The sequence below is a fragment of the Stylophora pistillata genome, chromosome 1 (assembly GCF_964205215.1).
Source record: "Stylophora pistillata chromosome 1, jaStyPist1.2, whole genome shotgun sequence".
Taxonomy (NCBI): Eukaryota; Metazoa; Cnidaria; class Anthozoa; order Scleractinia; family Pocilloporidae; genus Stylophora; species Stylophora pistillata.
In genome coordinates this window covers 32,165,142-32,186,052 of record NC_142519.1, presented here as the reverse complement: position 1 = coordinate 32,186,052, position 20,911 = coordinate 32,165,142, and the positions used below count along the sequence as shown (strand labels likewise).

General features: G+C 37.9%; 1 protein-coding gene and 1 long non-coding RNA gene across 15 annotated transcripts; one reads left to right on the top strand and one right to left on the bottom strand.

Moving 5' to 3' along the window:
* The first annotated feature begins 57 nt into the window (after positions 1-57).
* On the top strand, positions 58-19,014 carry LOC111324422 (synaptic vesicular amine transporter). 14 transcript variants are annotated; one of them, XM_022927971.2, is made up of 19 exons: positions 60-342; positions 1,309-1,481; positions 2,073-2,110; positions 2,447-2,505; positions 3,360-3,443; positions 4,404-4,496; positions 6,109-6,198; positions 8,276-8,316; positions 9,245-9,302; positions 10,075-10,170; positions 10,724-10,802; positions 11,655-11,706; positions 12,600-12,663; positions 13,731-13,782; positions 14,462-14,529; positions 14,841-14,886; positions 15,680-15,786; positions 17,456-17,535; positions 18,817-19,014. In XM_022927971.2, exons 1-18 carry the CDS (start codon positions 180-182, stop codon positions 17,494-17,496), a joined length of 1,404 nt encoding a protein of 467 aa, XP_022783706.1. In that variant the 5' UTR covers positions 60-179; the 3' UTR covers positions 17,497-17,535; positions 18,817-19,014. The 14 variants fall into 14 exon arrangements, 6 of the variants coding, with proteins under 6 accessions (XP_088607915.1, XP_088607908.1, XP_088607920.1 ...); XR_002694259.2 differs by lacking the exon at positions 15,680-15,786 and having other exon boundaries at positions 59-342; XR_015998319.1 differs by lacking the exons at positions 15,680-15,786; positions 18,817-19,014 and adding an exon at positions 14,700-14,747 and having other exon boundaries at positions 59-342; positions 17,456-17,536.
* Positions 2,793-8,622, bottom strand: LOC148742135 (uncharacterized). Its single transcript, XR_015998329.1, has 2 exons — positions 8,380-8,622; positions 2,793-3,738 (listed from the first exon to the last, which is right to left on the bottom strand). It is a non-coding gene; the product is annotated as an uncharacterized LOC148742135 (long non-coding RNA).
* Positions 19,015-20,911: the final 1,897 nt, after the last annotated feature.

The window sequence follows — 20,911 nt, the reverse complement described above, 5'->3', positions numbered from 1 at the left end:
CTTCTAATACCCAGTTTTTTTTCAGTCGTTCACAACATATTTCCCGTCATTCCTTGCAAGCTGAATTCGCTTGTTTACTTTACCGTAACACAATGCGGTATTGGTAAAGTTAATACGAGAGAAAAAACTATAATAAAGCAAATAAAATATTCAGGTGCACTCCTTCCTCTTGACCGAACATGGCGGAGAGTCAGAATTTTGATGAACAGATGTTAATCGAAGACGATGGGCTTCGCTGTGCCGTGAAAATAGAACCTCAAGCAAGGAAGATCTCACAGAGAACCATCTTGTTAATAGCGTGCTTGAGTGCATTGTGTGATTGTCTTCTGTTGTCTGTTATAGGTATGTATGGACAGTTTATTTTCTGGTTATGTCCTACCTCTATTATGAACTCATAGGGCAGAGGAAGGGGTTCGTTCAGCTTGCATGTATCCGTACTTCCCTAATCTTTTACCCGGCTCTTAAATCCCAGAAGTGATTTTCATGTAAATTCTCCTTGCGATTCTAACCTATTATCTTGCCAACAGGTAATGAGAACAAATAAGCTTATTGTCTAGAGGGTGTTTTCATGATATGAAACCAAATTCCCCTGTCTTATTAACAAGAAACTCAATGGCAGTCAGATGGGAGAAATTTATACTAATTCGATCTCGAGACTAGGGTCATCATCATTATCAATGTGTAGGTGTGATGAACCCTCAAAGGCTAAAAGTTTTCATATTTTCTTTTGGAGAGAAACTGTAATACATTGCTGTTCCTTAGAGACTGCAAAAAGATCACAATATTAATCACTGGGTTTCTTTTGTAAATTTTATTTTTTAGTAGTTGAGCCAGTAAGTTCACTGCAGCTTCAAACAAGTAATTGTGTAACTTGTCATATTTTTAAATTTTAAAACACATTGGTCGTAGATTTATGAACAGGTGTAGTTGGTGGTATCGTCAAAACTCCCTGATGAAGTGTGCTTCAATCACAATAAACACAAAGGAGGAAAAAAAAAACAAGTCAATTGGCTGCTTGTTCAAAGAGGTGCAGCTTCTTTGGCTTAACTTTTTCTGTAACTGCCCAGAAATGACTTTATATATCTTCTCATTCAAGAAATGTTATTACATGATGGGAGGGGCATGGTTTTGAACTAATTTGGCCAAACTGGGACCAGTACCTTTCTTGATTTCTACCCTGGTTTGTGCCTTTGGAGAAAAATGTGCACTGTTATGAAAATCGTTTTTCAAAGTTCTCACTTTCCTGCCCAGTGATTGCAGAAATATTTAATTTCATTAATAATCCTAATGTCTTTTTTTCTTCTTCAGTACCAATTATACCAGTATATTTGGATGTATCTGAGACACCAACAACTAGACCACCGACTGCTGAAAGCTCAACAAGCAACAAAACATTTGCAACTGTTTCTTCGCCAACAGTGATAGATTCATCCATGGATCTCAAAATTGGGGCTTTATTTGCATCCAAAGCCTTTGTTCAGGTTTGTACTTTTAACTTAACTGTATTTGCAAAGAGTTCCTTTAGCTAATACCCCAATCCTTTGGCCGGAATTTCAACTCTTCTCTATGATAAAATCCTTTCCAAAATAGCAAGTTACCAGTTGAAAATGTAAGATGGGATGAAAACACCTGTATGTGTTTTTAATTATGATGTTTCAGGGTAGCCATTAAATAGTCTTCCACACTGTTGCAGTAGTGGTAAATGCATCAATTAACCCTTTCACTCTTAAGATTTCACCGGTATTTCTCCTTGCTGTCTGCCATACAATTCTTATGATGTTAGTTTGGAGAATTTGATATTAATTAGATCAATTAAGAATCCCCTAATTGATATTTTTCTTTACTCTCATTACTTGTCTGCTTGATAAGGTATTGATATTGTAAAGAGAAATTCTGTCTTGATCATTCATTGAAGATAATGGTTTAAGACTCATATCCATTAAACATCTCAAGGATGCTATCGATATAATGGTGGTTGAATTTTTCAAATTATTTTGATATTCAATAGCATGCTTTGCTAGAAAAATCTTCTTTAACTGTTTATAAATAATTATACTTGCACTATCTTACAGATTATGGTGAATCCAGTAGCAGGGCATCTAACAGAGAGGTATACAGATACTAGTTAAATTTAATATTATTGTAATTAATATTAAGCTTGAAGTTCATAATTCTCAATAATGAATAGATTACTGATACTTTTAAGTAAGACAACAGACTTTCTCAAAGGCATGATTGCATCCATTCACAAAGGAAATCACTTCAAAACCTTGCAAAAGTAGTATGCAATTGTACTATTTGAAAACTAAAGATAGAAATTCTTGCTCATAATGAATGGTCGAGTGGTGAAGAAATACCTACACTCTCTCTGATTCAGTGGTTGATTGTGACCATAACATTGAATGATATATTTAGGCTGTTTGACTGTTGTGATTTTAATTTGCAGAGTGGGTTACAGCATCCCATTATACAGTGGTTTTTGTGTCTTATTTATATCAACTCTTGGTAATAACTTTATTCTCGATGGAGTTTTACTAAACCCTTAAACTCCTACGAGTGACCAAGACAGAACTTCTCCTTACAATATCAATACAATATCAAGCAGACAAGTGATGAGAATATGGAAAAACAAAAATCAGGGGATTATCAATTGATCCAATACCAAATTCTCTCCAAACTTGAATCATAAGAATTGTTTGGCTCACAGTAAGGAGAATTTCCTATGAGATCTTGGGAGTGAAAGGGTTAAAAAACCTATACTGGCTCATGTGAGCAACCAATTGAGACTGCTATTAAATAATAAATAAATACTATTTAATGACTGTTAAACTGATTCAAAATATTGATCATTAATTTGTCTGATGGACTGATTAGTCGATTTATACACTTAAGCTTTTAGGGCCAGCTATTTAACAAAGTGTAGCTGTTCTAAGTCATCTTCAATTTAGCCAAACCTTTTATTCGAACATTTATTTTTGTGAACAGTGTCAAGAGGGCTGAAAGCTAATAGTCAAAGGATATTTATTTAAACCCTCTTCTAGAGAATCCCCAAGGCTTACAGCATGCGTAAAACCATGGTGTGGGTTAGACCTCGAGTAAATAACTGGCCCTTAGTGAGTTTTTTTTTCTATTTATGATGACATGTGATTGCTACATAGTACAGACAGAGAGCCAAAACACACCACTGTCTGCAACTTGGTACACACAATGAGGTCACCACTATCTTAGTCATTGTTGACACTTAACACCTCTCAATATTAGTGTCCAAAATAAAATGAGCATAGCAAGCAATGTTTTTCTTTCTTCATTTGTGCCAGCTGATGGTAAGTGTTATGTTATATTTTTTCCTTTAATTTTAGTTTATGGCTGTGGTTCAGGTTATTGGCTTCTCTTTGTAGCAAGAGCTATTCAGGGACTAGGATCATCTTTTGTTCTTATTTCTTGTAAGTGTTGTTTGATGTTGGAGTAATTTTATTGTCTACAAGTTGACAGTTGATGTTAAATAGATTTGAAGGAGTATAAAGAAAAGCTATGGCAGGAGTATTAGGGTTTTCTCCAGCTTTTGTTGTCATTGGGTTTGTTGAAAGTAGCTAGATATTTTTTGGTGCCCGTCACTGACAACCTTCTTAGTTTATAGATGTGACATAGGTCTTTCTGTGTTTGAAATTGTTCCTGTGAGGGATCCTTTATATACAATATAGTTATGCAGAAACTGAAGATATGCAGAAGTTGTCTCGCCTGCAAAAATGACAATAGTAACAACCAATGAACTTCTGTACAGTACATGTAATTAACTCTTTACACCCAAGCAGCCAAGCATCAGTCTGGATATTCTCCATTTTGTTTCCTATGCTTTTCCTAAGCTGTTGACAAGGAGAATTTCATAAAACCGTGGTACAAATTCAAATTCATTGATTTATCACTTCAACAGGTTTAATATGAACCCACATAATGACCAGCTCCTAATTGGCTTGTTAGCTCAGCTGGTAGAGCACTGCACTGGTATCACAGAGGTTATGGGTTGAAATCCCATGTGGGCCTTAATTTTTTTCAGACCTTATTTCCATCACTACAATGCAATGATAAGTAGGGCTTATTACTGCAAGGATCGCTTTCATACATTTCAAGGAGAATTTGTTAACAGTCAAGAGCCTCTTTAGTTGGTGATCATTTCCTAAATATTCTCATGACCTGAATGTTTGATTAAGGGGTGATGTTTTGGCGAGAAATTATGTGGTAGTCATTCCTGGGGATCCAAGAGTTAAAAGAAATAGGCAACAATACAAAAGTGGAGTTTTATGAAATCTGTTACAGTAAGGCTCTTGTAAGTTTCTTTAAAAGCTGTTTGTTTGTCTTAATTGCTTTTTTTGTTGTTGTTGTTGTTGTTTGACTGATGTTTTAAGGTTTAGCAATGCTTGCCGCTGCCCACCCTGATGATAATGAGCGAGGGACAGCAATAGGAATAGCAATGGGAGTGACAGGGCTTGGAGTCCTAGGTTTGTGTTAGTAAACTTGTAATTAAAAGCAAATGATTATCTTCTTAAAGACTGTTTTCCTTTGGTTTTCATTATTTTGTGATTAGTGTTTTCTGTTAACAACTGAAGAATCCTATTTAATACTGATAATTTACTGGGCTTTTTCAATTTTTTCTGTTCATTAATTGTCATTGATTCCTTAAATAAGTGGTCAATTGTTAACATGATTTTACCTGGTTACAGTGTAACCATAATTGGCTGGGCAATGGATCACCCATGCAAAAATATATTATCATGTGTCATGGAGGAAAACAGGGTCTTATTTAAAATCCTATAGATCTGTCCAAAGAATAACAATTTAAGCCATTAAGTGTCAACTGCTATAAAACTCAATTAATGCTGAACAACTAAAACTAGTGTTCAAGAGTACAAGTCATTATTAATTGCCATCAAAGTCACAGTCAAAATTGACATTAGCAAACCCATCTATATTACTGCGAGCAGTTCATGAGACTCAAGGGAAGATGACAAAACGCAGAGCCCTACTCCATGGAGTACCCTATGGAGTACCTTAATGGAGTACCCCTAAAAGTCATGTATTGGTCAAATAAAATATTTTATGAACAATGTGAATCGTTTAGATGTACATATCCTAAAATATATCGAGCTTCCCAGCTCTCCGAATGTCACAGTTTGATACAATCCAGTTTTTGGGGGACAGTTGACTAGGGCTCTCAGTCTTACTGGTTCCTCCATTTTGGTTCTACTGCTGTGTAATGAGTCCTTTGACGAGGAGATAAACAACTCCATGTGATGAACAAAACCCACTGTTTCGATTTCTGCATGAGGTAAAATATTTAAGCTTACTGCATTTCCCAGATCAACAACTCCAGTCGGATTTATTTGCTGACCCGTCACTGTTTTTTTTTTTGTTTGTTTACATACCTCAATTCTATTGTGCTACAAATAGATGGGTGAGGAGAAGCTCAGTTTAAAGATAGGGATTACCTTTTTAATTCTCAACCTATGAATGTAAGCTTGTATCCTCATCGTTTCGCACATTTAAGAAACCCATGAGGCCATGTGTTACTAGATGGAGCGCCACACTTCTTACAGACACCACACATAAACAGGTATTTTGGAAGACCTAAAACCCATTGCAGAATGAAGGTTGTCCCTCCTTTTGGCCTCTTGAAGATCACATGAAAATAGATCGTAGTCTGCCTATTAACGATAACGCTCATGGATGCTAGCATCATTAAAGCTCTCCATTGGAAGTGGTCAGCAGTTTAATGTTAATTTCAAGATGGTGGTCAATTCATGTACTACATCGAACTGCGACAATCGGAGAACTGACAAACTCAAAATATATCAGGATATGTACATCTAATCGATTCGCCATGTTCATAAAGTATTTTATTTGACTAATACATGATTTTTAGGGGTACTACATCCAGGTACTCCATAGGTTACTCCATGGACTAGGGCTCCGTGTTTTGTCATCTCCCAGACTCAAGAAGAACTCAAAAAAAATATCCTATGACCAAACATTGAATTCTAGGCAATGTTGTGAGTGTTAAAAGTCCTAGCTCCTCTTTGGTATTGAAACAAAAATTGTTTTTTACATTCATAGCTGGGCCCCCATTTGGAGGATTGTTTTACAGTATTGGAGGAAAGGGCCTTCCATTCTTCATACTTGCTGGTTTAATTTTTTTAACATTTGGTTAGTATATAATTATTATGTTTTTATTAATGGTTCCATCATTTTTAAATTCTCTAATTATGACCATCACTTAGTTCGGGGAAGGTTGCTCTAATTTATAACATCCCTCGTGTAACCCTAAGATAAAAGAAAGTTATCACATTTTCCTTTTGTTTTACTTCAAGGGTACAGTTTGTGCCTAACAGAATTGAGGTAGTGTAAAATTTATTAATATATATCCTATCTATTTGGAAAATTGATACTTGAATTTAAGGGCTGTTTAAATCACTAAATTTAATGGTTAGTACACTAACATTCTGATACAGATAATTTCTTTGTTTTGTCATTAAACAATTTTCAATTCAGTTAATGTACATGTATTTACTTGTGTATAAGTCAAACTTGTGTATAAGTCAAACCCCCATTTTTAAGGTCAAAAATGGATTTTCATCATTTCCAGCACTTGCTTTTATCACCATGATTTAAGCAAACACAAGCACTTTGATTTACTGGAGAAGTACTTTACCATTATTTTTTAAATCGCATTGAAAATATCTTCTTGCTTTTAACTGACCTTCATCTTAATTTTGAGTTTGAAAGGAGATTTTAGTAGTACAAAGATTCACCGAAGAGCTTCAATGGATTGCACATAACAAAAAAGACTGCGTGACAACACCATTTACCAGGTCACCAAGCTTCTGTAATTGTTCAGTGAAAACAAAAGTTCTGCACTGTAAATAGCAGCAAAGCTGTGTTTAAGCCACTTAAAAATTCATTATTTCAAACTTTTTTGTGGATGAAGAATGTACTGAAAACTGACAACTCAAACACAATAAGAACTGGTTTCTTAAACTCGTGTTTCCAAATGGACTTCTGGCAATTGTTATGTTCATTTCTTGGATTGCTTGGCTCAGGTCTTTGTGTATGACCCGTGTTTAAGTGGAGGGTGATTTTTTGGGCTGTATTTTTGGTCATAAAAGGTTGACTATGCACAAGTAAATACAGTATATGTTATTTACCTCTATATATATTTTACTGTTTGGCTACAATGAGTGGCAAAACTGGTTTGCATGCCTCCTCTTAGTCGGTGGTTGACCTCCACTCAACACAATGAACAGAAAGCTTGTAATTCACCTCTTATGAGTTACTTTAAAATCTCTCCTTCCTGCCTCCCCCCCCCCCTCACTTGACCTCCCACTCCACCCCCCACTCCACCCCGAAACGATGTTGGTAATATCAGGCAAAATTGACACAGGGAAGACAAAATGCAAGTTACGGAAAAAATATCAAAACATTGTAGAGCCTGTTAAGACTTTTGCCACTCATTGTAACTAGGGCATGGTAAACAGATTTATTATACAGCTGGCAGTGCCTGTGGGTAAAGTGAAGCAAATACTGTGTTCTGATTGGCTACCCAAGCAGGCAAGATAGGCCCATCTTGCCTGCTCGGGTTTGCCTGCTCGGGTTTGCCTGCTCGGGTTTGCCTGCTCGGGTTTGCCTGCTTTGATCCCGTGCAAGATAATCATTGTGTGGAGCAGCATATACTGAATTTACTTTTTCAGTGACTGTGATGAACAAAGTCATCAAGAAAAAAACAAAGGACTCTGGTGGGGTTATTGTGCTCCAAACACAGAGGGGTCCCTCTCCCAGCTCCTGAAGTAAACAAGTCATTAATTTTTAATAATTAAAAGCAAAATCTTTTTGCTATATGATAAAACCTTTCTTGACCAAGCTTGTGTGGTCAAGAGGGCTGGTTATTAGCCTTGTTCCTTTTTTGAGTTTTAATGGACCTCAACTTCATCTTGGTCCATAAAAATGCAAAAAAGAACTTAGCCAATATCCAGCCATCTTGACCTCACGCATGGTCAAAAATGCTCATCTAATAATATGTGCAGTCCTATCATTATTAATTTTGATTTGCCACTGTGACACTTATTCTTCAATATCTTGCTAATTAAATTGTAGATGTATGCTATTTATCATGAGCAATGTTGACTCTTGACTTTGATCCTAGGAAATATGACTTTAAAAAAAATAAGCAGTGTGGTCTTTGTAGAAATGCAATATTTGGTTCACTTTAATTATTTTCTCCCCTTAGTGTTGGTGGTTTTTGCCCAGAAGCCAGTTATGCCAAAATATGTAAGTTATGGTGAAATTTGTCATCCATAATGAAGTATTTGTTATGAAACACCTCTTACTTACTGTTTTTGAGGTTGGCACTGTATGTTATAGACCCAGTTGTTTTCACCCAGATGGGCTGTAAATCTGAAGGGAAAAAGCAAGGCTCGGTGACTTACAGTACGGATGGAGAAAACAGATCTCTCTGTTCAAATAGAGGTGTAATCAAACAAAACAAAGTCATTTGAATTTAGTGGGCTCTGCAGTGATTTATGGCCCACTAGATTGCCCAATTGTAGTGCGAGCACCAACACAGAGATAAAATAATGCTCAGTATCTTTTACCACACATACTACACATCCTGATATTGTTGAATGAATGCTTGTGATGGATATTATACTCATGATTGCACAAAAATAAATTTCATGCAGCTATAGACTTTACCTGTGTGAGTGATACTCAAATCGTATACGAATTCTTGTTTTTGTTGGAAGACAAACTCAGGCAAACTCAAAGCCTTCAGACCTTTCTGAGAATCTTATTTTCAAGAAATTGGATATTGTATATTTTTTTGCAAGCACATTACTGGTCTGCATATGACTTTATTTTTAGTATCTACTTACAAATCTGTCTCTCACTATATTTTGAAGCCTTTATTTTTAGTATCTTCATACAAATCTGTCTCTCACTATATTTTACTCAGCATATGACTTTATTTTTAGTATCTTCATACAAATCTGTCTCTCACTATATTTTACTCTGCATATGACTTTATTTTTAGTATCTTCATACAAATCTGTCTCTCACTATATTTTGAAGCCTTTTCATACTGATATTTCAACTGATACTAGTGTATGATATCAAAATATTACACACCTGTAAATAAATGCTGAAAATATTGCTATTTAAGCTATCAATTTAATGTATAATTATAGCTGTTCATTTTTAGACAGAAAAACCCACCCTCAAGGACTTGCTGTCAGATCCTTACATTCTAATTGCCAGTGGTAAGTTAGCTTTAGATAACTTGTTACTGGTACCTTGAGTTTGAAGAAGGCTTGGATATTTTTTAAACACTGAACCTCTGATTAATTAAGAAAACATTAAAATGTCAGGATGAAGTTTTTACATCTATCCGCCCAATTGCAGCAATCTTCCTTAAGTTTTGAATTGATTGATTCGCAATACTGAAGTTGAGAACTGAGATGAGGAAATAAGCGTGGTAGTCCTATCATTACTACGGTAACTGGCAACAAGAGAGTTGATCAATCTGCCTCTTGTTGATTTCGTTATGTGGAATCTAAAAGCAGTGTATTGCTTCTGCCAGTAGAACAAATTAAAGTAAGACAATTCATGTGTCTGCCAAGCGAAATTTTCTTTATTCAAATTGTACCTAATTACTGTCTTCAATTTTCGTGTACATCGTTTTACTCTTTGCCTGTTTAAAAGTATATTCCCAATTTTCTGAATTGTGTGATTCAGAACACAGAGGTTGAAAACTAAGGTGAACAAAATCAGTAGTTTTATTATCACTAACCAGCTTTAAAAGAGTGAACTTGCCACTGACTAATTTCTCCAAACTAACATCATAACAATCGTGTGGCAGACAGTAAGGAAAATTACTTATGAGATCTTGGCAGTGAAAGGGTGAGAATTGAACTAGAACTAAACCAGGTCAAATTTCCCAAGGGTTAACTATGTAAGACGTTTTAGCAAACATCTCTGCTTATCTAAGGACTGAGGAGATTTTAAGTAGTCATGACACATACTTGTTTATAGGTGCTGTCTGTTTCTGCAACATGGCATTTGCTCTTCTGGAACCAACATTACCCATATGGCTGTTAGAGACTATGGATGCTAAGGAATGGCAGATAGGTAAGAATAAAGGGGTACATTGAACACTTTGAAAAGCCATCCCCACATCCTGGTTGGAGGGCTTTCAATATTCTAGGACCTGCAGACTGGGAGCCTAAAAGAGATGAGAGGCTTGTTATAGAGGGGGATTATGAAAGAGGGGATTAAAAAGTGCCCAAAAGAGACATTCTTGTCCTTCTAAATTGTTACCCAGCTTAACAGGCATATATAAAGAGGTCCAAAGGAAGAGAAATAGAAAAACAGCTTAGCATGTCTAAGCATGTTTACCTTTCTCTGGCTATCTGACTGACTTTGACTTTTTTTCTTTGAATGCAATGCAACACTCCTATGCAGAGGAGTTTTTCCAGTTATTGTGATGAAACTTTAAAATTCTGTCAAGGAAAAGAAATGTATGGTTTCACATTATTTTTCCCTGAAAGTTTACCAGTAAGCCTCCACTTGGTGTGCAAGACCCAGCTTTTCTCGGCTGGGTCCAAAATCCATAACATTTGCTATAGGAATGGATGCAAGTTAATTGGCTTCATTACAACTATTGTTATTTATCATTCAACAGGTGTGATCTTCCTACCTTCAACTGGGGCATACCTCATAGCCACACCACTGTTAGGAAAATTGGGCAATGTGATAGGCAGGTCTGTAGAGGTGATGTTTTATGTTTGAGTGTATGTGCATGGTTTGGTTGTTTGTTTATGTCCTAACTTGATTTCCGAAAAAGTCGCTAGGGAAATCGAAAGCAGGAAAGAACTCTGGATGATGAGCGGATCATGGCGAGAGGAAGGGGAGAGAATCCCAAGGGGTGGGGGGTTAAAGGATGTCCGGGTGTGGGGACGAGGGAGAGAGGGAGAATTTCAAGGGGTGATGGTGCCAAATGAGATTTGGAGAAGATAGAGGTAAAGAGGCTTTCAAACTCTGAGCATGTAAAAAAAAAAAAATTCTGTCCACTTCACTACCTTACACACTGTATTTAAACAAACACGATTGGTTATTGATTGTAGCATACCGATCCCGAGGAGACTAGCTTATTTTGTGAACGGTTGTGAACATAGCATATCATATATTTGAACTGCGGATAGTTAAATGAATGAGATTGGTCTTAAAGGTAATGAACACCAGTTAGGCAGTTGTGAAAATGAAACCTGAAAAGAAATTAGGTCTGTACGGAAGTTGAACCCGGGTCCACTGCGATCTTACCTCCTCTACCAACTGGGCTAACAAGCCAACTGAGAGCTGGTCATTTTGTTGGTTCGTAATAAACTCGTAGCTTTGTTCTCACCACTGCTTTAAGTGCAGTAGAGTCATCAGTGTGGAGATCACCCTCATTCATTTAGCAAGTTTCATCTTAGACAGATCACTTAGGGTTCAAATGGAATAAACTGTGAGCTCCAGAGAGACGATGAGTGGTAAAATTCTGTGTTAAAATTCCCCGAGGACAAGTCTTATCCCTACTCTGGAGTGATCCTCTTTTACTTTGTTGTCTATTTCAGGTGGCTTGCATCTCTGATTGGTCTTGTGTTAGTAGCTGTTAGTTTATTTGTGGTGAGGATTTCCTTCCCAGTTCAATTGAAAGGTTCAAAGTTGCCGAGGCATGGTACTGTCGCATTTAACAGCCTTAGCCTTTTTCTGTCGCTACTTTTGGCTACCACTGGGTAGCTAAATGTTGTACTGGTTATAAACTTTTTGAATGGAGTAGTGACAAATGTAAGAAAAATTTCAATGAAATATGGATACGGTAGGCCACCTGACTTCTCTCTTGCCGATCCCGTGGAGTCTCGATCCGCAAATTTCCTTTAGAGAAACAATCCTGCAAGTTAAAACGCCACAGAACTTTACCACCTGTAGACCAATTGAATAAAAAGGAAAAAAGAGCACACTAGGCAGGGGGTAATTCGAGAGGTTTTTTTGTTCAATTACCTTCCAAAATTTCCGAGCCGAAATCGAATGATATTTCTCCGATGTGCAACGAGCAAGCTCTCTCGCTCGAAGGGTGATTCCATCCCTCCCTCCCCCCCCTTACCCACGGGAGAGCTTGCTCATATGTCTCTTATGGGTAGAGTCAGAGGAAGGTGAAAATGTTGTGCTTCCTTCATCTTAAACAGAAAGATCGTTAGCAAGTAGTAAGAAGCAGAAATTTGGGTCATTACGACCCACACATTTCTTTTCGCAAAAGCAAAATATCAAACATCCGCTTGATAACACTCCCAAAAACTTTTCATGCTTCGCGGTAGTATTGATAAGCGGCGGTTTCCTGTTTCTGGGATCGTTGCTTTCGAAACTCCATGTGTCCCGCGGAGAGACAACCTCTAATGCGATTGCCAACACATTCAAGTGATTAATCATTTCATGAAGTCGCGGAATGGAAAGTAATTAACAAAAACACACAATGTTTTCTTTCTCTTCAGCTCTTTTTTCTTTTGTCACACTGTTTACAGGTTCCGGTTGCGAGGACCCTAGCTGCCCTTGTCGCCCCGCTGTTTGCCCTTGGCTTTTGTATCGGTGAGTTCAGACCGGATATAATTTAGTTCATTCTTTTACGTTTTTTACGTCTTTCTATGCTCCGCCTTTCTCAGAGGGGAGTTTGTGCAGAAGTTCAAACACTGCAGGTGACTGGATAAAAACTTATCTTGCCCGAAAGATATCAATTTTTACATCTGAAAGAAAGGAAAAACATTTTTTCAGCGCGGTTTATTACACTTTATCAGCGACTTCAATTTTCGATAAAAATCTTTCCGACATGCTACAAATTTAGATAAGGACGTATAGCCATTTAAAGGTGCCCCTACTCGTGAGGGAATCTGTTCTCGAGCAATATTCCAGCGTGGGTTATTTTTGTAGTCAATTAAACTAATCGTTGTTTTCATGAAAGATTTTTATCGCTTTTGAGCACGAGGTATGATATTTTGTCTTGAGTTACCACGGGCGTGAAGTGTTGGCTAATGGAGGTTAAGTGTGCAGTCAAGTGATTCAAGAGTAACCCACTGTGATGTGATTCGAACCTGGCACGCAACTTTGTTGACAGTCGGAAAAATATTACACGTTCAGTCCTGAACATAGCGAGACACTTTTCTGTAACTAAGCACTATTGTATGCAGCCCACTGTGATTAGGTGGCTTCAGTTAGAACCTCCCTCTCTAGAGGAAGATTTTCGGCGCACTTGTTGTAATTTTTTAGCTTGGTTCAATGGGTTTCATGAGGGTCTATTCTCAAGAATAACTAAGTTGTGAAAGGCAACTGAATCAGGCATGACGATTGATTTGAATGAAACTAAATGAAGCCTCTCAAGACTATTAAGATAGTGACCTAAATCAAAAGTTGTCATTTCAAAATGCTCTGATTTCTGTACGTGTGCGTGTGTCAAGCAGTAGAGCCTTTAAAAATGGTTTTTTGATTTTCAACAGTCCTTTATTACCCTCTTGTTGGAAGATGTAAGTTAAGAGAACTGCGGTGGCCTCGCCTGGGGCCGGTGCCTTCTAATAGCTAAATTACTGAGCTAATCGTTCTCTTTTGTAATAATACGGTTAACTAATTGTCAACGAAACCTCTCATTCCTTGATGGTGTGTAGGAATGGTGGATACTTCCATGGCTGCCACCTTGGCCTACCTAGTAGACATTAGGTAAGTGATAATGAGTTCATATCCTTGTTTTTGTACGACTGCAGGTAGATACACCGAGATGGTGATATGCTTTAGATTTCTAAAGATGGACTCCTAATGTCTCCCTGACCCTCCCCCCCTACTCCCTACCCCTTCCCTGACACGTTCGGGTTCATTTAAGAAACGGATGACAGGTTTTTCTAATACATCGCTTTCTTGTTTTCTGAGAGAACTTTCTATGTACTGTTTTCATACGCCAGTTCCGTTTTTTTTTTTTTTTTTTTATCTTGAATCGTTTGGCCCATGTTTGTAGGTTGGTGTGCTTGCTGCAGCTACTCACATGTTTACTGATATCGAAAGCCATACTTGAGCGACATCTTTTTGTCAAGTGTCATTGGAAAGGGTACCTTAACCTTTAACTCTGCTTTCCCTCACAGGCACCACATCTTCTGAGGCACCTTTACAATGCCTTTTTTAAGTTTCTCACCGGGGTAACTTGCTGACCGTAACAGACCAATCTTGGATAAATTTTTTACCCAAATTTGACATATGTAAGAGCTTCGACCCTTAAAAAGATTTGTACTTTTATTCCTTTAGTCACGAATTTTTGTGAACAACTTTTGATATGGTTTTGTTTCACTATCACTCACCACACTGAGTTTGGACAGTATTCAGCAGTGTCATTTTCCCTCTCCTTTAGACACGCCTCTGTATACGGCGCTGTATTTGCTATTGAAGATTTTGCAGCCTCAGTCGGTTTCGCTTTTGGTATGTACTCTTAGTCCCTGGCTAAACCAATAAACATGCAAATTAATTTGAATGAATTAACGTTTTATAGTCACTGAAGTCCAGGATAAATTTTATCTCGTATACGGATCTTAGTAAAATTGAATTTTATGAAGGTGAAGATCCTGAATGATTTTTACCTGTTTTTGCAGTTTCCTATTGGCCCAACATCAGAGTTTTCAACAACTGACTTTTGCGAGGTGTTCTAGCATGTATTTCTTTAAAATATTATCCTTTTCTTTTTTTTTTTTTGTAATAACCTCGAACTAATCGACGGCTAATTGGATTTTCAGGACCACTCCTTGGAGGGGTAATTGTATCTGAAGGAAGTTTTCCATGGTATGGAATTATGTCAGTTTTGCTGACGAAATTCTGCTGTATTGTGTGATCTTCGGCCCGGGTTGGGATGTAGAAAGTCCCGATAAGCACTGTTACTGGTGACTGGGACTGAGAGTTCAACGCCCCGAGCAGAAGTTATCATCAAAGTAAAGAACTGTATATCAACTTGCGATTGGTCAGTTGTGATCTGTTAGAAAAGTTCTGATTAGCTTTTCCGTCCATTTCTGGGGTAATATTATGTGGATAACATGAACAACTCGCTTCTCTTTTTTGAGGAAAAAATTTAAGCGAGTAAAGTGCGAAAAGGGTTTTTTCTTTTCGTTTTAAGGCTACTCCTTTCCAAAGTCAGATTATTTTCGCAAAATATCACGCGACAGCAGAACAATTTCGTCTCTCCGGCAGCTTCTTGTTCAGACAACGACTCATGGTTACGTAATTCTTTGCTAAACTACACGAAAACTGCCGATTCTTGTATTAATCCAGTGAGTTAACTTGGGATAGATAGCCCACTGCCTATCGCCTACATTTTACGTGCCAAACAATTCTTTTTCTTCCTCCACGCCGCGACTGTTTATTGTTTCCCGTTAACTTTGAGCTCAGGGTACTGAAATTTCTCAGCGAACTCTACATTTTGCTACTTTAGGGGCCAGGCTAAGGCGCAGTTGACCGCCGTTAACTTACGTTCGTCAAGCAAATGAGAAAGGAAGGGATGACTAAGAACCCGGAATATTTTAAACGGGAATACCTCATTCTTTAATTAAGTATGCTTCTCTCTTATCACTTGTTCTTTTAGGCTTCTGCATGGATTAGCGATTCTGAATCTTCTTTTTGCCCCTCTCCTTGTGTTTCTGAGAAACCCACCGTCCAAACATCAATTATTACAAATTGAGGACGCAGAAGGTAGAATTAATAGACGTAACACAATTGTCACTATTTGTTGTTTCCCAGAAGTCGTTTGCAATTACTTAGTTGCAGTTTCCTTGTAGCGTTTTGAGGCATTTTGAGCAGGTCATTGAAAATCGCGCCTAACTAGAACGAGGCCTTGAAATAAAAAGAAAATTGTTATGGAAGAGGAAAAGGATGGAAAAGGTTAACACCGACGGATTGCTAGTTTTGACGATCTCGAAAACTTTTCTACCTTGGTGTTGGTTCATGAAACCAAAGATTAAGCGTGGAAGGAACTTGTGTTTGAGTCAATTACCGAATGGGGGGCACAAACTTCTTCCGACTGTAATAACAAGATAGAACAATTTTCAATGGAGTGTCGAAAGTAATCCAGGACTGCTCAGGTGTTTTTTTTTTTACTTCGCTCTATGATTGGTCTAGAAAACTCGCGCCACTCTCTCCACCAATCAGATGCAAAACTAAACCCAATCACGACTTGGTTTACCCGCGTTTTACCGCGCTTTAGGCGGTTGCCTTGTTTCTAATTTGAGTTTTCATTGGTTATTTATGGCAATTTCCTTTCTTTTGATTGGCTGTTGTCATTAATTTGATTTTGGTTTCACGATGCTCAATCGAAAAGCGCTCTTTGGAGTTATACATACGGTGTAGAGTTGCAGTGATGCACTGAATTTGTCCATTGTACGCAGTAATACGCCCTAGATATTGGACCCCTTTTTACGTTTATTAGTAGAATTGAAGAATGCCTGTAATTCAGTCAAAAATAACTTGAGGCATCTTTGAATCCCATAAGGAAGTCGAGATTTTCCGCATTGCGGTTGTATGCTCTACCCCCCTTGGCTACCCCAATAGTAACGAAACAAGGAGACCCTCCTTGGCTACCCCAATAGTAACGAAACAAGGAGTGTAATATAATTTAGTAAATCTTCTTGGATCGTTTAACCAAAGGCCAAGTCGTTACAACTTACAGCGAATTAGATAATAGAGAAGAAAATTAAGAAGGTAATAGAAATCTGGTGAAAAAAACGAAAACAACGAGCAAATATAGTCGAGGTTTTATTGCTTTTCCTTCTGAGTGATTAAGAGGGTGACACAAGATTGTAATACTAATCTCGGAGCGAATTGAGAAAAGCAATGCAATTCCGGATTGTAATGTCGACACTTAACTGCAATTGCCGCATATTTGGTTACTATACAACTGTATTACACTTTTAACAGGATTTGACCCCTAAGTCCTTGTCGTTCTGTGCACACTTAGCTTGTCGTGTTTAGCTTTCCGGAATGAATTCTAATCCACTTAGATGCATTTAGACGGCAATTATAGAAAGCTTTGACAACTCTCTGTAGCCATCTGTAGATATTACTGCTTAATTTTCAACTAACAGGTTATATAGAAGATGTTACTAATTCTGAATTGAGTAACGGAAAGTTCTCATGGGTTTTCTTTATAATCTGAAGTAAAATAGATCTTTAAACATATTACGGTTATAGCAGTCTTTCAGATTTAGACCCTATACCATCATCTACATCTATTATCAGTAGCTAATGGGCTTGAGATTTTTAATATCCTTTTTGGATCGTTGCCTACACAATTTAACCTGTTCAGGGTAATTTAATTAGGCCGGCTTCAAAATCTGTTCAGTTTTACACTTTGTGATGGTTTCAGTTTCAGGTATTGATGAACAAATAGAGAACGCGGAAATATGAGAAAGCTGTGAGTGAACGTTTGGAGAGATTTGCCAGAAAGTAAGTTTTAATAATAGCTTACTTTTAAGTAGGTTAGTCTGTGTTGATCCGGGACTTAAAAGTTCCAAAGTTTTGTCGCGATTAACGTAATTATAGCCGTCACTTCTGCTGAAGTGATCTTAGCGTTTTACTTGCAAAAATAGATATCTCTTGAAGTACGGTTCAAGTGTTCGTTCGTGCTCCTGTAGTAAGTTGGGAGAGCTTCGAGTTGCACAACACTCGAAAGTCGTATCAGTTGATACTGAAACAGTAGAGTGCTAAATTTATTTTCCTTCTTTAACGCTTCCGTTGCCGTTATTTTTAAATCAGCACAAAGGACTTTAGACTTTTCGGGGTGCTGAAGTTCAACGACGCGTAGCAGGGGAACAAATTTAGTATCAATTCATGCTGAACTGGAACCTAATTCTTTCTTAATTTTGCAAATACACCATCGAGATCTTTTCAGACTCACTGACAGCTTTCATTACTAGCGTAACAGAATTTAAAAACTTCTTGTTTGCTATTTGCTCCCTTCTTGTTGATCTTAATTTGTTTTTGTGACTGGTGCCGACGGAGGGGGAAACGCACATCGGAAAGTTTGAATGTAATCCTTGCAATTAGGGGGAAATAAACCTCTGTGTCAACTCAGTCACAAACAATTAAACACTGCAGTGTTTTTGCTTCCTTGATATTTGTGATAGCGGTTGAACTAAAGGTAGACCGTTAAGTGTTACTCACGAACCAAGTGGCCATCAGAGCGTATCTCGGTTTCCATAGCATTAATCGACTATGACAAATGGTACTTCTATTTCTCTCTTCCCTCCCTGGAATGTTAGACCCTAACTTTTCGTCCAGTTTCCCTCACACTGAGTTCGCCGATCTTTTGGTTGGTTAGCGGTTCTACGAGATTAAAGGGTCTTGCCAAATAACAAAACACAATCACCTTGTACATTTTCTGAACATTAATCTTTTTATCTGGAATCCACCGCGTTAACCATTTTCGCCTTTTAAAATATGTCGCCCACCCTACCACCTTAACCCAGTATATGACTCCACTCCCCCCTCCCCCTTCCTCACCCCAGTATATGACTCCACTCCCCTCTCCCCCTTCCTCACCCCAGTATATGACTCCACTCCCCCCTCCCCCCTCCTCACCCCAGTATATGAGTCCACTCCCCCCTCCCTCTTCCTCACCCCATCCTTGGCCTTCTATCGTGTGGTCACTGTAGACCCTAAGCTCGTTCATTCTTCAGTATAGAAGACTTGCAGGCTTTATTCACATCTGTTTTCACTTATTTGTAGGACACAAATCTGAAAAGAAGAACGAAGAAGAGACAGAACTGGCAGCTGTTGCTGTCCCAGCGTCTTAATCTGGCCCAAATGAAATCTGAGTCGTATTTTATCATAACATAGTTGAATTGGCTTCATTACTTCACCTCACTAAAGCTTGATATTTGAAAAATGTTTACGAGTTTATATTAAAGGTGTTTTTGAGCGAAAGCCACATGAACTGAACATTCAAAACAATTATTCTTGCTTTCATTATTATCATTATTATTATTATTATTATTATTATTATTTCAACATTTGAAATCTGCATGATAAAAGAGGTAAGTTTCTAAAGAAACGGTGGTGGTGTGTCGGTGAGGGAGTGTAACGAGATAATTTGGTTTCATAAACTGAGTTAATAATGTAATTTGGCCACCGTAAAGAGTTTCTAAGCTGACGTTTCGAGCATTAGCCCTTCGGCAGAGCTAAATCTGCAGAATGGCTTAAAATAGGCCACTTTTGATAGACTAAATTTCTAACATGGCAAGGAGGAATTAAACAAAAGAAGTTACTTATTCATCCCTCAACCTCGTTATGATTTCTTTCGTTTAGTTCCCCAAGCCTCGGAGCCAAGTTTCAATTTTTTTATATGGCCTATTGATTTTTGGTTGTTCGCCAGATGCTTGATGGGAAGTCGGCTCCAGTGGTACACCAAACGCAACCAAAAAATATTTTTGTTGTCAAGAGGGAATCGATCGTCTGCGGTCCAACGTCGAAAAACATTGTACTAACGTGTTTAAAGGATTTCCCACCCTTCCTTGCAAGGAATCGTTATATTAGATCCCCAAATCCGGTGTGAAAGGCCACGGGAACGGAAAAAAACTAAGACAAACTACAGAATCTGCCAAATTAATTCAGTTATCAGTGTCACTTCCTAATATGTCAAAGACCAAAAAGTCTTTGATGTTGCCTTCATTGAATCTTTTCTAGATCCCAAACAGAATTTTAAAGTCATGTTTTTGATGAGCGGAAACTTCCCCATCTCTTCCCCTCAGTATTTCTCAGATCCAGAGCGGGACCTTCTTGTCCTGAAGTATCATCCGTCACCTGAAACTTTTTTGACCTTACGAGCCCCAGTAGAACATATGTGTCGGACGTCTGTGTTAAAAAAGTTGGTTTCGAATCTTTCTTCCAGCTTGAAATCTGCAAGTTGATGAAGGTCGTTAAGATCAACCAGTAAATCCGTGTAATTATAAAAGGTTTTTAAGAATTTCTCTTGAAAAAGTTTATTTGAATGACAAAGTGAAACCTGAAAGTTACATCACACAACTGGCAATGATGTTTGTACGCGCGTGTAAATAGTGAACTGGTGTTTACATTCTTCTCTACTCGAGTTTTCGAGATCAAACATGAACAAATAGTCTGTCAAGGGTAGAAATGAACCCTGCCGGATACCAAATTCCCGTTAAACGCTACAAAACGAGGATCACCAGATCTACTCAACAATTTTCTCATATAAAATTGTTCTTGATTGCAGTTAAGGGGATCGATTTGGCAGAGTTCATCATTAGCCATTAGCACTCTTAAAATAGCGCCAGGTTTGACACCTTTCTGTTTCTGTTTGACGCTTGAGGTGGGCAGATGTTAATCATAATTCACAAAACCTGTGAAGCGTAGGAGGCTTGGCTTATCTCTGTTTATTTAGTGTCGCAAACAAATGTTTGATGGACGTGACCAGAAATCCTTTCTCAAAAGAAGGATTTGGATTTCTTGGACAAACAAAGTAATTTGCTGGCTTTGATTGACAACTCTTTAGAATTATGGTGGCTTCTTTTTTCGCGGATTGGTAAAGGTGTTGTACTTTTCTGCTGAGAGACTGAACTCTTAACTTACACAGGTTAGGCCCGGAGAACGATTTTTATCAGTTACAGTTTTCAAACCCTGTCACGTTCTAGGCCCAAGGTCAGCCTGTTCATTATGTCTCTTAAGACAAGTTCAGTCTGTTCTCAGTTTCTCTGTGATTAGTGTGAAATTATAGTCTTTTCTCGATGAGTTTGACTTTCTTGGAAATGTAAATATTTCTTAACCGGTTGATGTTGTCCAAACCTAACTAAACACGAATCGAGGG